This window comes from Hibiscus syriacus, unplaced genomic scaffold, assembly GCF_006381635.1.
Source record: "Hibiscus syriacus cultivar Baekdansim isolate YM2019G1 unplaced genomic scaffold, ASM638163v2 tig00117026_pilon, whole genome shotgun sequence".
NCBI classification, from domain to species: Eukaryota; Viridiplantae; Streptophyta; class Magnoliopsida; order Malvales; family Malvaceae; genus Hibiscus; species Hibiscus syriacus.
This window is the reverse complement of record NW_024063529.1, coordinates 1,088,492-1,103,637: the sequence shown is the minus strand read 5'-3', so window position 1 is coordinate 1,103,637 and position 15,146 is coordinate 1,088,492. Positions and strand designations below refer to the sequence as shown.

At 33.6% G+C, this 15,146-nt stretch overlaps 1 protein-coding gene and 1 pseudogene across 1 annotated transcript; one reads left to right on the top strand and one right to left on the bottom strand.

The window, feature by feature from the left end:
- Positions 1–1,032: 1,032 nt before the first annotated feature.
- LOC120196047 lies at positions 1,033–12,377 on the bottom strand (annotated as a pseudogene).
- A 58-nt stretch (positions 12,378–12,435) lies between these two features.
- LOC120196111 lies at positions 12,436–14,855 on the top strand. Its single transcript, XM_039197991.1, has 4 exons — positions 12,436–12,633; positions 13,924–14,017; positions 14,107–14,211; positions 14,457–14,855. The coding sequence occupies exons 1-4, from the start codon at positions 12,476–12,478 to the stop codon at positions 14,724–14,726; spliced, it is 627 nt and encodes a 208-aa protein (XP_039053922.1). The 5' UTR covers positions 12,436–12,475; the 3' UTR covers positions 14,727–14,855.
- The last annotated feature ends 291 nt before the right edge of the window (positions 14,856–15,146 follow it).

Genomic DNA, 15,146 nt, shown 5'->3' with positions numbered 1-15,146 from the left:
AATGTTTAAATAATTTTTTTTTGGTACTAAATTTAAAAAGTTACAAAATAATCATTAATATAATCGTTTTATAACAAACCGATCACTCGACCGTTAATCATTGTTATACCAGTTACAGAAGACTAATGCGAGATGTTGAATTAACTTACCTAGTATCATTATATCATGTCAAACCAAGATTGACCGATCATTTGACTAAAAAAAACCAATTTTAAAGAAATTTTTATTTTATAAACATCAATTTAAAAAAAAAAAAAGACATGATTTGAAGAGCTACAATTCTCCATAGTAAGATCAAAGTAAAGACTTAAACAGAATGACACTAAAGAGTAGATGAGTAATTATCAACTATTCGAAAAATTAAAACATCGTGTCAGACGTTTTGTTCATTATAAATGGCTTGCAACTCGTGGAGTTGATGGAGAAGTCATCCTGCATGGCTTACCTGCTGAACTTCATTATGATATTTAATTTATTTTTTTACATGTTTCTATAAGGGTAAGTCGTATGAACATATAATTATTGTTCTTATTCATTTTAATAATTGATTTTGAAATTTTGTTAATCATATTATTTTATTATTTATGTGTGTCAATTAAGTCACTTGCCATTAACATTTAACAAGGAGGTGGCGCGACTGTTAAAGAATTTAGTATAATTGCACATTTAGTCTTTAATATTTATATATTATATCAATTTAATCTTAATTTTAATTCAATTAGATAAACTTAATCTCCAGTATATATAATTATATTATTTTTTTAACAATCACGTCACATACTCCGTCAAAAATTAGATGCACTACCCTACTGTAAATTCTTGAACTGTTGTTGAGCAATTATTTATAATAAAAGAAGTGTCTTCAAGTTCTAACATGTCATCGATGTGCAACATAACATTTTTTTCTTTCGAAATATTGACTATATCATATTTTAGATCTGAATAAATTCACGTATATTTGTAGATTAAACTGTTCGATAATAAAATCCCGACGACGGTTTAAAATTAAACTAGTAATTAAAGTTGGGGAATAGCTATTGTTGGCGAAGAGAAGAGAGGACAACATCTTGGAGTGAACTGTCTCTTTGCATGGCAGCTTTGAATTCTTCAAATGTAACCTTCCCATCACTGTTTGCATCCATTACATCAATCATTTCATCCAACTTTCCAGGTTCTGTAACGTCCGTCGGAAGACAATCGTCGGGCAAAGCCTGTAACATGTAATTACCGTTAAAATACGACATTAGGTAAATTTAAAATTCTAATCTCAACATCTAAAACTTAGACATAGGGGAGTGAGTTTACCCTTAACATTGATGTTGGTTCTTCCTTAGTAATGCATCCGGATTGATTTGTATCGTACATCTATTTATCAATTAAATTGAAATTTAGTGAAGAACATAATTAAAAAAAAGTGTTAGCATTAGTGATGTACCTAAAATATGTATCTCGAAACACAAACGAAGAGCATCATCTCCTTTAGAATTTCTAAGGCTGGAAAATCCACATATTATTTCTCTCATATCAATAGTTCTATCTCGATTACTATTGAATAGGTCGAAGATTCGAGTATCTAATGGAAGCAATGAAGACATGTTCATTGCCTTCAGAACTTCTTCAAATTCAGGTAAAGTAGCATTTTCACCATCAGCACATATGCATTTTCCATTAGAATGTGATCAAATATATTCATCCCTTCTTTTCCGTAAAATCATGTTGAATGCTATCTCTTTAGAGTTGATATAAGATTAAAATTCTCAAACTTATTAAACACTTTCTCTTAAAAAAATCACACTCTGTAGATGTAGATACTTAAACTCGAGACCTCTAGAAAAAACAACAATATCTTACTTTTGAGATCGTTTGACGGATTCAAATAACATGGATTAGTTAAGATAAGATTCGAGTTTATAAACCTATTGAATACAATTTCTTAGGCAACAATGTGAGGATCGAAAAAGGTTTTATAGATGCTTAAATTCGAACTCGAAACTTATTAAATATGGTTGCATAAAGGGATTAGTGTAAGATTCATGTTTCTATATTTTGATTAAATAAGAGAAATATTGAGAATTGCTTTTACAAGTGAGCTTGACTAATAATCGTATTTAACAAAGAAAAAGAGAGATGAAAAGTTAGGGTTTGAAGGCTTACATTTTCTTGAAATTTTCCTTGAGGTTATCAATTTCCTCCTTCGAAAGGTCATGGGAGCCTAGCAAAGTTCTTAACCTCTTCGTCCTCAGTAAAACCTTACTGCTTAACACGCTGGCGATGGCGGCGGCACGTAGCTTACGACGCGCGTTGAAGCTCTGCAATCTCGAAACAACCTCCGCATCCATTTGTTCTTGCTTGGCTGAATCCCCAGTGACCCATGGATGAGCTAGAAGATGTTTGAATGTATTGTTAGATTGATATTCAAAGAAATAATTTAATTAGTTACAAACTAAGGCTTTGTTTGGTTGGAGTTAATAGTAAAAAATTGAGAAAATCGAAAATTAATTCAAAGAATAAGGTTCTATTTGATTTTAGCTAAGTTTTTTAGTCCCATTTCATTAATGTCGTTTTTAAGGTTCAGACATTAATTCTTTCAAAATCGAATAATCCTAGGAGTTATTGCTTTCAAATGTTAAAAGAAAGGGTAAACTACATGTTTAGTCACCCAATTACTCTCAAGGTTCCATTTTGGTTCTCCGATTATTTTTTTAAAAATCATACCTAAAATTATATTTTAGTTTCGTTTTGGTCATCTGTCATTAAAATACTAACAAAACTACTAATGTGACAATTTTTTTTATTTTTTTCATTGTTGATGTATCATTAGCTTATGGTGACACGTCAGCATCACCATTAATTTTTGAACGGTGGCTAACCAAAATTGAACGAAAAAATAACATTAGATGTGTTTTTTTAAAAAAATAATTGAGTGACCAAAATAAAATTACAGAAATAATTGAGTGATTAAATATGTAGTTTATCTAAAAAAAGGGAGGTTAAGAGGAAGGAGTTGATACTTGTTCAGCACTCGGTCTTCTATCAGGATGAATTTGCAACAGATTAGAAATCAAATGCTTTGCTGATGAAGATATGTTTTTCCATGTCCTCTCATCGAAATTATACTCACCCTGTCGAAAACCGAACCATCCGAATTAATCGGGGAAGTGCACGGTAATATCTGTTCAAATATAACATCAATCATTTGACATTAAATGCTCACATTCCTAACATTCTTAGTACTCGAATCTGAGACCTTAAGGAATAACAAAAATTCTTTTTACTACTGAGGTCGCTCGATTCGTGCATAATATATGTTATTTAAATTCGAATGTGAATATAAGATACGAGTATATATCCGATTTAAATAAATTCAATTGTTATGTATCTAATACGAATATTTCTGAAAACCAATGAACCGATCCAAGGTAGTGGTGAGAATGAATGAACACGATTAACATACCGCCATTATCATCTGTCGTTTTTGACGATTAGATTGAGCAATAAAAGGTGGATGCCTACAATATGAAACAAGGAACTCGCGTTACAATTTCTATGTGAATATATCTTTCATTTTGTTCGGGTCAAAGTGTTACATTTTGTATAATTATATTCTTTTTTAAAAGATTATATGTTTAAATAATTATAATTAATTGTACCACACATATTTAAATTATGACTTTTATTTTAAATTGATCTATAAATTTTTTAATATTCTAATTTTTTTTAATGTTCCGATAACATCTCCAAAATCATTCAAAAATTTGAGGATGAAATCGAAACATTCAAAAGTTTGGGATCAATATAGAACGAGGGTAAAGTTTAAGGATAAATTTAAAATATTAAAAAATTTAAATATCAATTTAAAACGAGAGTTATAGTTTGAAGATGAAATTAAAATATTTAAAAAATTTAAAGATTAATTTAGAAATGTGGGATACAATTAACGCAAAGAATTGTATTTATATACAAACACGTACCTGGAAAAATGTAACTAATATAGGTTACCTTAGCAAGGGCAAAGACATGGATATGGGACAAAAATGTATTTTATAGAACTGAGATTAGATTATTTGTTTCAATTATCGGTTAATTTATCAATATGAAATTCTAAACCTTTTAAACAAAGACAAAGATTTTTAATTATAATTTTATAGATGGAAAAAATTGAATCAAAGAGGTAGTCTCTTATAATATGATTTTATACAACTTGATTCTTAGATTCACTCGTGTGTAGACACATTAAAATGTAGCCTAATGTATTTTCTTTTGTATGAATCAAATTATTGAGTTAAATCGAGTAAAAATTAAACTCAAGTAAAGAAACAATGTTATAAAAATAAAATTTAAAAAGAGAATATGAGAAAATTTTGGGAGTATACCCGGAAAGTAAGATATATAAGATGACTCTCAAAGACCACATATCGCACTTGGTTGTAATTTTTCCTTGAGAAAGTGCTTCCGGTGAAACATAATATATAGATCCGAACAACCCGATTATAATGAAAAATAAAGCATGGGGAAGCTGAAATAATGGGGCGGCAATTTGGAAGCATTATTGGACGACAAATTTTGTCAAATTTGGCCAGCAAATTGTTGAATTTATGTAATGGGTAAATGGCAAATTTAGTCATTGTAATTTAGGATATTTATAAGATTAGTCCTTAAGCTTCAACTATAAATACCCTAGCTCATTTAGCTTCAAAACCATCCCAAATCATTATAGCTTTCTCCCAATACTAGAGAATTTAGAGAGTTTCTTGAGAGTTGTTTTCTCCTTTTTATCAAGAGAGAATTATTATTGTTTTCTCCTTGGTAGATTGAGAGAGATTGTAGTTCCTATTTTCTTATAGTGAAATTATTCTACCGTTGCCTGTGGTTTTTACCCTATATTATTTAGGGGTTTTTACGTAAATTTTGTATCTTTTATCTTTATTTTTATTTTATCAAATTATCAGTTGTGATTTTGCTTTATCCGATAGCCGTCTTCCGCAACAATTGGTATCAGAGCCAGATTTGAGTGTGTAATATCTGCTTATTGTCTTTGTGGTTGCCACCAAAAGGTGGATCCTCCAACATAAGAAAGTAAGAAGATATTATCAATTCTTTGAAGGTTCTAGAGAATTATTCACGATAGTGAAATAGTGGGAGCTATCCATAATAGAAGCTATGACAACGAAATTTGATATTGAAAAGTTCAATGGGAGAAATTTCTCATTGTGAAAATTGAAAATGCAGGTCATCCTGAGGAAAGACGGTTGTCTAACAGCTATCAGTGAAAGGTCGGTAGATTTCACAGATGACAACAAATGGATCGAAATGGACGGAAATGTTATGACAAACTTTCATCTAGCATTAGCAGATGAAGTATTGTCAAGCATCGAGGAGAAGAATACAACTAAGGAGATATGGGATCATCTCACCAAACTGTTCGAGGTCATATCGTTGCACAATAAAAATTTCCTTAAGAGAAAATTGTACACTCTTCGTATGCCAGAATCTAATTCAGTGACAGAGCACTTAAACACACTGAGCACGTTATTTTCTCAGCTTACATCATTAAGATGTACAATAAGAGAACAATAACGTGCTGAACTTCTACTTCAAAGTCTACCTAATTCGTATGATAAACTCATCGCCAACTTAACAAACAGTAATGTCACCAGTCTAGTCTTCGATGACGTTGCAGCTGCTGTTCTACAAGAAGAAAATCGGCGTAAGAACAAGTAATACAGGCAAGTAAATCTACAACAAGCAGAAGCGTTGACAACGATGAGAGGGAGATCAACAAAACGTGGCCAAAGCAGCAGTCACAAACATGGTAGATCGAAGTCTATGAGCAAAAAGAATTTAAAATGCTACAACTGTGGAAAGAAGGGTCACTTGAAGAATGATTGTTGGAGTCTAAATAAAAACTCCAATCCACAAGGCAATACCGCAAACACTTCAGATGATGAAGATTCTCTATGATGTGAAGCGTCAACCACCGTGGAAGGTAGAAAAAGATTTGCAGATATTTTGCTCATTGATTCGGGAGCAACATATCACATGACCTCAAGAAGAGAATGATTCCATCATTATGAACCTGTATCATGAGGATATGTGTATAGTTGCAATGATCATGCCTTAGAGATCGTTGGCGTGGGAACCATCAAATTGAAGATGTATGATGGAACAATTAAAGTTGTTCGAGATGTGCGGCACGTGAAAGGCTTGAAGAAAAATTTATTATCCTTCGGATTATTGGATAATAATGCAAGCATGATTGAAATACGGAAAGGAATCATTAAGGTGTTCCGTGGAGCGCTTGTGGTGCTGAAAGGGGAAAAGATAGCAGTAAACTTGTACGTGCTGAAGGGAGAGACTTTATTAGAAGCAGAAGCATCTGTTGCCTCATGTAGTTCAGATTCTGCAATGCTATGACATCAGAAACTTTGACACATGTCAGAACAAGGAATGAAAGTCCTTGTGGAGCAAAAGCTACTTCCAGGCTTAACAAAGGTATCACTTACTTTGTGTGAGCATTGCATAACAAGTAAGCAACACCGGTTGAAATTTAACACATCAAATTTTAGAGGCAAAAGTATTCTAGAATTGGTTCTTTCTTACGTATGGCAAGCACCAGTTACATCCCTAGGCGAAGCAAAATACTTTGTCTCATTTATTGATGACAACTCCAGGAGATGTTGGGTGTACCCTATTAAGAAGAAGTCAGATGTGTTTTCAACTTTAAAAACTTCAAAGCGCGGGTAGAACTTAATTCTGAAAATAAGATCAAGTGTTTCAGAACAGATAATGGAGGAGAATACACAAGCGAAGAATTTGATGACTTTTGCAGGAAAGAAGACATCAAAAGACAGTTCACAGTGGCGAACACTCCTCAACAAAATGGAGTGGCAGAGCGGATGAACAGAACCTTGTTAGAAAGAACAAGAGCAACGTTGAGGGATGTAGGCCTAGAAAAATCATTCTGAGCAGAAGCAGTCAATACCGCATGTTATTTGGTGAATCGAGCTCCATCAACTGCAATAGAGCTGAAGACACCAATAGAGATGTGGACTGGAAAACCAGCTAATTATTCAAACCTCCATGTATTTGGAAGTATTGTGTATGTGATGTACAACTCCCAAGAAATTTCAAAGCTAAATCCAAAATCCAGGAAATGTAAATTCTTGGGGTATGCTGATGGTGTAAAGGGGTATCGCTTGTGGAATCCCACTCCCCACAAAGTGATCATTAGTAGGGATGTTATCTTTGTAAAAGATAAACTACAAAGAAAAGAAGACGATGATAGCGCTGAAAAGTCAGAGACTACATAGATACATGTGGAAAATGAGCTTGAACAAAGAGATTCTTCTAAAGTATAATCAGCACATAATGAACAAGAACCAGAGAGTTCTGAAGCTCCAACAACTTATCAATCAGATCGTGTGAGAAGACGTCCCAATTGGCACTCAGATTATGTTATAGAAGAAAATATTGCATACTGCCTTTTAACAGAGGACGGTGAACCATCAACATACCAGGAGGTAATAAACAGCTCAGATGCTTCACTGTGGATGATGGCGATGCAAGAAGAAATCGAAGCCCTTCATAAAAATAATACATGGGACCTTGTGCCACTACCACAAGGAAGGAAGCCAATTGATAACAAATAGGTCTTCAAAATCAAGCGAAAATGTTGACGATCAAGTTGAGAGGTATCGTGCAAGACTGGTGGTCAAAGGATATGGTCAAAAAGAAGGTATTGATTTCAATGAAATATTTTCTCCTGTGGTTCGACTAACAACAGTTCGAGTAGTTTTGGCAATGTGTGCTACATTGGACTTACATCTAGAGCAACTAGATGTTAAAACAGCTTTTCTTCATGGAAATCTTGAAGAATAAATTTATATGCTCCAGCCTGAAGGTTTTGAAGAAAAAGAAAAGAAGAACTTGGTTTGCAGGTTGAACAAATCTCTGTACGATCTAAAGCAGGCGCCGAGGTGTTGGTATAAGAGATTTGATTCCTTCATTATGTGTCTTGGATACAATAGACTTAATGCAGACCCTTGTGCTTATTTCAAGAGGTCTGGTGATAACGATTTTGTTATATTGTTGTTGTATGTGGATGACATGTTGGTTGCATGACCCAACAAAGATCATATTGAAGAATTGAAGGCACAACTGGCTAGGGAATTTGAAATGAAGGACTTGGGATCAACAAACAATATTTTGGGGATGCAAATTCACCGAGACAGAAGTAATAGGAAGATTTGGCTTTCACAAAAGAATTACTTGAAGAAGATCTTGTCACGATTCAACATGCAAGATTGTAAGCCAATTTATACCCCTCTTCTTATTAATTTCAAATTATCCTCCAGTATGAGTCCTAGCAGTAAAGAAGAGAGGATGGAGATGTCTCGAGTATCGAATGCATCAGCAGTGGGAAGTTTAATGTTCGCTATGATATGCACAAGACCATACATTGCACAAGCAGTGGGAGTGGTTAGTCGGTACATGGTGAATCCAGGCAAAGAGCATTGGAATACAGTAAAGAGGATTCTGAGATACATCAAAGGGACCTCAAATATTGCATTATGTTACGGATGATCAAACTTATTAATCAATGTGTGCTACATTGGACTTACATCTAGAGCAGCTAGATGTTAAAACAGCTTTTCGTCATGGAAATCTTGAAGAATAAATTTATATGCTCCAGCCTGAAGGTTTTGAAGAAAAAGAAACGAAGAACTTGGTTTGCAGGTTGAACAAATCTCTGTACGGTCTAAAGCAGGCGCCGAGGTGTTGGTATAAGAGATTTGATTCCTTCATTATGTGTCTTGGATACAACAGACTTAATGCAGACCCTTGTGCTTATTTCAAGAGGTCTGGTGATAACGATTGTGTTATATTGTTGTTGTATGTGGATGACATGTTGGTTGCAGGACCCAACAAAGATCATATTGAAGAATTGAAGGCACAACTGGCTAGGGAATTTGAAATGAAGGACTTGGGGTCAGTAAACAAGATTTTGGGGATGCAAATTCACCGAGACAGAAGTAATAGGAAGAATTGGCTTTCACAAAAGAATTACTTGAAGAAGATCTTGTCACGATTCAACATGCAAGATTGTAAGCCAATTTCTACCCATCTTCTTATTAACTTCAAATTATCCTCCAGTATGAGTCCTAGCAGTAAAGAAGAGAGGATGAAGATGTCTCGAGTACCGAATGCATGCAGTGGGAAGTTTAATGTTCGCTATGATATGCACAAGACCAGACATTGCACAAGTAGTGGGAGTGATTAGTCGGTACATGGTGAATCCATGCAAAGAGCATTGGAATACAGTAAAGAGGATCCTGAGATACATCAAAGGGACCTCAAATGTTGCATTATGTTACGGAGGATCAAACTTATTAATCAATGGGTATGTAGATTCTGACTATGCAGGGGATTTGGATAAAAGCAAATCTACTACAGGATATGTGTTCAAAATTGTTGGTGGAGCTGTAAGTTGGGTTTCAAAATTGCAGTCAGTTGTGGCTACATCCACAACAAAGGCAGAATATATAGCAGCTACACAAGCCAGTAAAGAAGAAATTTGGTTGAAGATGCTATTGGAGGAGCTTGGGCACAATCAAGAGTATGTCTCTCTATTTTGTGACAGTCAAAGCGCCTTGCATTTAGCAATGAATCACATTTCATACAAGGACAAAGCACATACGAGTTCAATATCATTTCATTCGTGAAAAGGTGGAAGAATGGACGATAGATATGCAGAAGATCCATACCAAAGACAACATAGTAGATTTCATGACGAATGCGATCAATGTTGATAAATTTACTTGGTGTCGATCCTCTTGTGGCCTGTCAGAGATGTCAGCAACATGATGGTATGAGGTAGAAAGAATGATGAAGATATGATTGTTCCAATCACATCTTCAAGTGGGAGATTGTTGAAAAATAAAGCATGGGGCGACTGAAATAATAGGGCAGCAATTTGGAAGCATTATTGGACGACAAATTTTGTCAAATTTGGCCACAAAATTGTTGAATTTATGTAATGGGTAAATGAAAAATTTAGTCATTGTAATTTAGGGTATTTATAAGATTAGCCCTTAAGCTTCAACTATAAATACCCTAGCTCATTTAGCTTCAAAACCATCCCAAATCATTCTAGCTTTCTCCCAATATTAGAGAATTTAGAGAGTTTCTTGAGAGTTATTTTCCCATTTTTATCAAGAGAGAATTATCATTGTTTTCTCCTTGGTATATTGAGAGATGTTGTAATTCTTATTTTCTCATAGTGAAATTCTTCTACCGTTGCTCGTAGTTTTTATCCTATATTATTTAGGGGTTTTCCACGTAAATTTTTTCTCTTTTATCTTCATTTTTATTTTCTCAAATTATCAGTTGTGTTTTTGCTCTATCCGATAGCCGTCTTCCGCAACAGATTATTGGGTCGGTAAACTCATCCACTGAACTCAATCCAAAATCCACGATCTTCAACGTTGAATCTTTATTTTTGTTCAAGAACAAGCAATTCTCGGGTTTTAGATCCCTATGGACAATGTTTGCCTTATGAATAGCTGCCAGCCCTTGCGCGATCTGTTGTACTACCACCGCCGCACCGGCTTCAGAGTGCCTTGTTTATGCGACGATCCGATTGAATAACTCATCGCCGGAGCAAAGCTCCAGCACCAAGTGGACGCCAGATTGATCTTCGAAAACGTCATGGAGGTCGACCACGTTCGGATGAGGCGAAACGTTCTCGACAAGCTTTCACATCACGAGAATCTCATTCGTCAACAACGTGTCGGAGATGGAAACCTGATTTTGTGCCTATAATATCGCCGCCACTGAAGAAGCTCCGATTTTCTCGGCTCGAGGTGGCGGCAGCTGCGGTGTAGTGAATCTTTTTAATGTCTTAATAGCAAATTCTTGACGATTTTCGTTACTTTTTTTTATACCTTTTCTCACAACCGAGAATCCACCTCGTCCTAAAATATCTAAAATTTCATATTCTTCAACCAATCTCCCTTTCTCTTGTCCTATGGGAATTCAATGAAAATGGAATGATTTTGTGAAGAGTTTTCTGAGCTTCGGAGGGCAAGCTGCAACAATGGCGGATTGAAGATGAAAGTAGAGAAACTGGGTGTTAAAATAGTCAAAATCATTAAGAAATGATAAGGGGGAACGCGGATTGACATCATCATTCAGCAACAGGTAACAGTTTCTTCATTTGTTTATGGTATAAATTATTAACAAAATTCAAATGCAAACAAAGGAATATATTATATGAGAAAATGGCCGAGGAAGAAGTGACAAAGGCAAAGTCAACTAACCTCCTTCATTTCTTTTTTCTTTATTAAAAAAAATAAAGTTTGTCTGAATATAATATGTACAAATCTATATTAAATCAATAGGAATTGATATTAAAATATTATTGTTATTCTTTGATGTTTTGAATTTAAATATCATGAATGTGAGGAAGGGAAATAGGGGACTTTAAAAAGAAGAAAGAGAAGTGTTCATAATAAGTTTAGAATAAATGACATAAGAAAATGTGAGATAACAAAGTCGAACAGTTTGATCTATCGGTAAAATGTGTTTGATTTATTATAAAATTATATAAATTTAAAATATATCTTATTATAAAAAATAATAGATAGATATTAATAAAACAATATTTAAATTTAAAATCAAATATAAATATCATATATAATTGAATTAGAATACTCAAAAATTGTATCGGAACGATAATAAATTTTAAAATAATAAAATTGAATTTGTATTAATAATTTAAAATAAAAATCATGAATATCATTCCAATAATTTTAAATAAAGAATTATCCGCTTTAAACAATATATAACATAACGATTGAATATTTCAAAAAAAAAAAAACCCCATAACGATTGAATTAAAAGTTAGCTCTAATGAATAAGACTTTATTTGGAATTTTTTATTAATTGACAAGTTTAATTCAATATAAAATTTAAGAGAGAAATAAATGATTTTTTTATAAATATTTTAAGGTTCGTGCATTTTTTTTTCTAAAATAATCAATATTTTATTCCATTGGTTAGGGAATTAAAAGTATTTTTAGAGTTGAATCCATCAATTGATTTAAGTGGTGAAAGAGAATATTGTTATCTCTAGAAATATAAGTTCAAGAAATTGTGTATACATGATGTGTGTATTGTCAATTGATTAAGAAAATTTTGAATATATGTAACTTTATAATTACCTAAACTATTAAAAAAAACTTTCGAAGCTCGGTAAGGCCAAATTTTTAATTAGATAAAATTAGGTTAAATTAAAGTATATGACCTAAATTTATAATTCGAGTATAGTATAAGGACCGAAAAAGCAGTTTGATCTTTTTTATTGGTCTACTCTCCATTTTATTTTTCAGTTTCCAGAGGAAGACGTGACTGCAAAAGATCAGACGTAAAAAATTTGCAGATATCTTTGAGAAGAAAATCGAAAAGGGTAAAGAAAATGGAAGATTTTGAGAAGAAGGTTTCACTAAAAGACACAATAGACATTGAAGAAGCAAACAGCAATGGCAGTACTAAAAGCAATGAAATTCTCCAATTACTTCGCAAATTCCTAGAGGTTCAACAGCGTAGGGCTCAAGCTTACGCTAAGCTCAAAACGTAAGCCTTCTTTTTTCCTCTTATTCCCAAATAGAAAACCCTAAATTTGATTTAGGCTGGATGGTTTGTTTGGATTAGTTCTTGTAATCCGTTCCCTGGGGGTTAAATTTTTATCGTATTTATTACTCTTTCTTGGTTTAGCCAATCAATACAAGTCTAAAATTGTTCAAAATCAGGAGAAAAATACCAATGAACAAGTTGATCGATGCGCTACTTAAAACCCAGTTTTTTTCAGTATGAGATATATGTGGTTATACAAATGCTCGTGTGTTTACCCAGGCTTTAACATGGCATGAAAAGAGTGAGAATTGGAATTTGTTTTTAAAATGTTTCTTGCAGCTGACAATTCAAATAATCGTGTTGTTTTTACGTTTGTGTAATAAGAATTGTGTCTTTGGGTGATAAGAATGTGCTTTGAATAAGTATATAATGTACTTCTGTATATTTCTAGGGAAAAGGAGTAAGAATGTGAAATTGTTTGTAAAAGGTTTCTTTGTTGGTTAAAGGAGCATTTTGTGGTATAAAGATTTCTTCTTTGGGCGATAAGAATATGCTTTGAATAAGTATGATATCTAACTCCTTACATTCGGCAATTTGATACATTTGTGTCGTTCTTGTGTTTAATGTCTCATATACTTCTATATTTTTCTATGGAAAAGGAGTAAGCATGTGAAATTGTTTGTAAAAGGTTTCTTTGTTGCTTAAAGGAGAATTTTGTGGTATACAGATTGCTTATTCAGGTTATAAGAATGTACTTTGAATAAGTTCGATATCGAATTCTTTACATTTGGCAATTCATGCATTTGTCTTTTTCATGTTTAAACTATTATTATAAGTATCTTTTTTTTATGTAGAAGAAGTAATAATAAGAAATTGTTTGTAAAAGGTCTCTTTGATGCTTAAAGAAGTCACTTTTATAGAGGAAATTGTGTCCTTGGGTGATAAGAATGTGCTTTGTATTCCTTAGACCTGATAATTTGTTTGTTCTATTTCAAATTCACTTTTTTTCTTGTGTCGTAACCATGTTTAAGGTATTAATTACTTGCAAAACTTTCTACATGTCAATAGTTCGTGTTATGTTGCTTTTGATACTTCCACGTAGTTTTGTTGTGTTTACGCTGTATTGTGTTTCAGTTATTTTTCTTGTGTTCTTTGCATGTGTAAATAACTAAATATAATGCTTCAAAGCAGTTTGACTGAATGTATTATAAGTTTTGCCTTTTTGTTATATGTACTGTTTTCTTTTTCAGAGAGAGTTTTGATTGTTATTTTTGGCATTAAACTGATCAGGGGGTTCTCGGAGTACATGAAATCGGGAGGGGAATTGGCCTACCAGCAGCTTTGCAGTGAGATCACAGTCGAGTTCAATGATTGCTCAAAACAAGTTCTTAGTTCGACACTTGATCATGTCATAAACTTTGAATTCCTTTTTCAAGATTGTATGTTCTTGCTATAACATTTTCTTTTTTGCAGGTCCTCGAGATGGAATCTCTTTTTCTAAATCCCAATTACTGCCGAGCTGATCTAGCTGAGCTGCTAAGAGCCGTTCAAACACAGGAAAAGCAGAAACTGCATCTGGTATGTCTCTAGTCGTTATTGTACCATTGCTCCTGAGATGATTATATTGAACATCGGAATTAGAATTTTATGTTGCCATTTTATGTTACTCGGATTCGGAGACGAGTGTCAGTTATCAGTGTGTAAAAGTTAGTTTTTGTATTATATTAAATAAACATGATATTATCGACTTTCGTACCTATATCTAATTCTTGCCTTACTGTAAAATCCTGCCGTTTCCACTGACTATTTTATTCTATCCGAAGACTGCTACGATTCAGGTCCTGAAGAAGGCAGGTCATCCATCGGAGCGTATAGTGAACCACGAGAATTGCATATTTAAGAAGCCAATGGAGCATGAATGTGTGCACGTCCACGAGATAACAGAAGCAGCAGGAACCGAAGATGCTGAAGCAAATGCCGAGTATGATAATGCTCTCAAGGAAGCCATCAGAGGAGTGCAAGATGCTGTGACCACCATTAATGAACATTTAGAAGAAGTGAGATATGAAATTGCTGCCCTTGAAGCAGAGTAAGTTCACTATAACATAACTCTGAAATGTTGTCACTCGAATTCTATTCTCTGCAAGGATTACGAGAAAAGGGTTCGGGCCTGAGTTCAGGTTCAGGTCAAGGTTGGTGTAGGCCTGTGTTTTATGTTCCGGGTTGGGCTGGGGTCTGATATTTAGCCTAAAAATTTATGCTGGTTTGGTTCATGGAATGTAATGTTTGAACTTTTTTCGAGTCTGGTATAGAAATAGTTTTAGATTTTGGCCTTGAATGGAATCTTGGTTATTTTCTAGGCTGCTATCTTTGAGTATCGGTAAGAGTGAACAAACCAGACCAATCAAATTTTCTTTTATATTATTTATGTTTAATATATCACATTTAGTAATCAGTCTTGTATTGACAAGAAATCGTAGGTTTTGCTGGTTAAAGGGAGTGTCGTTCTCTTT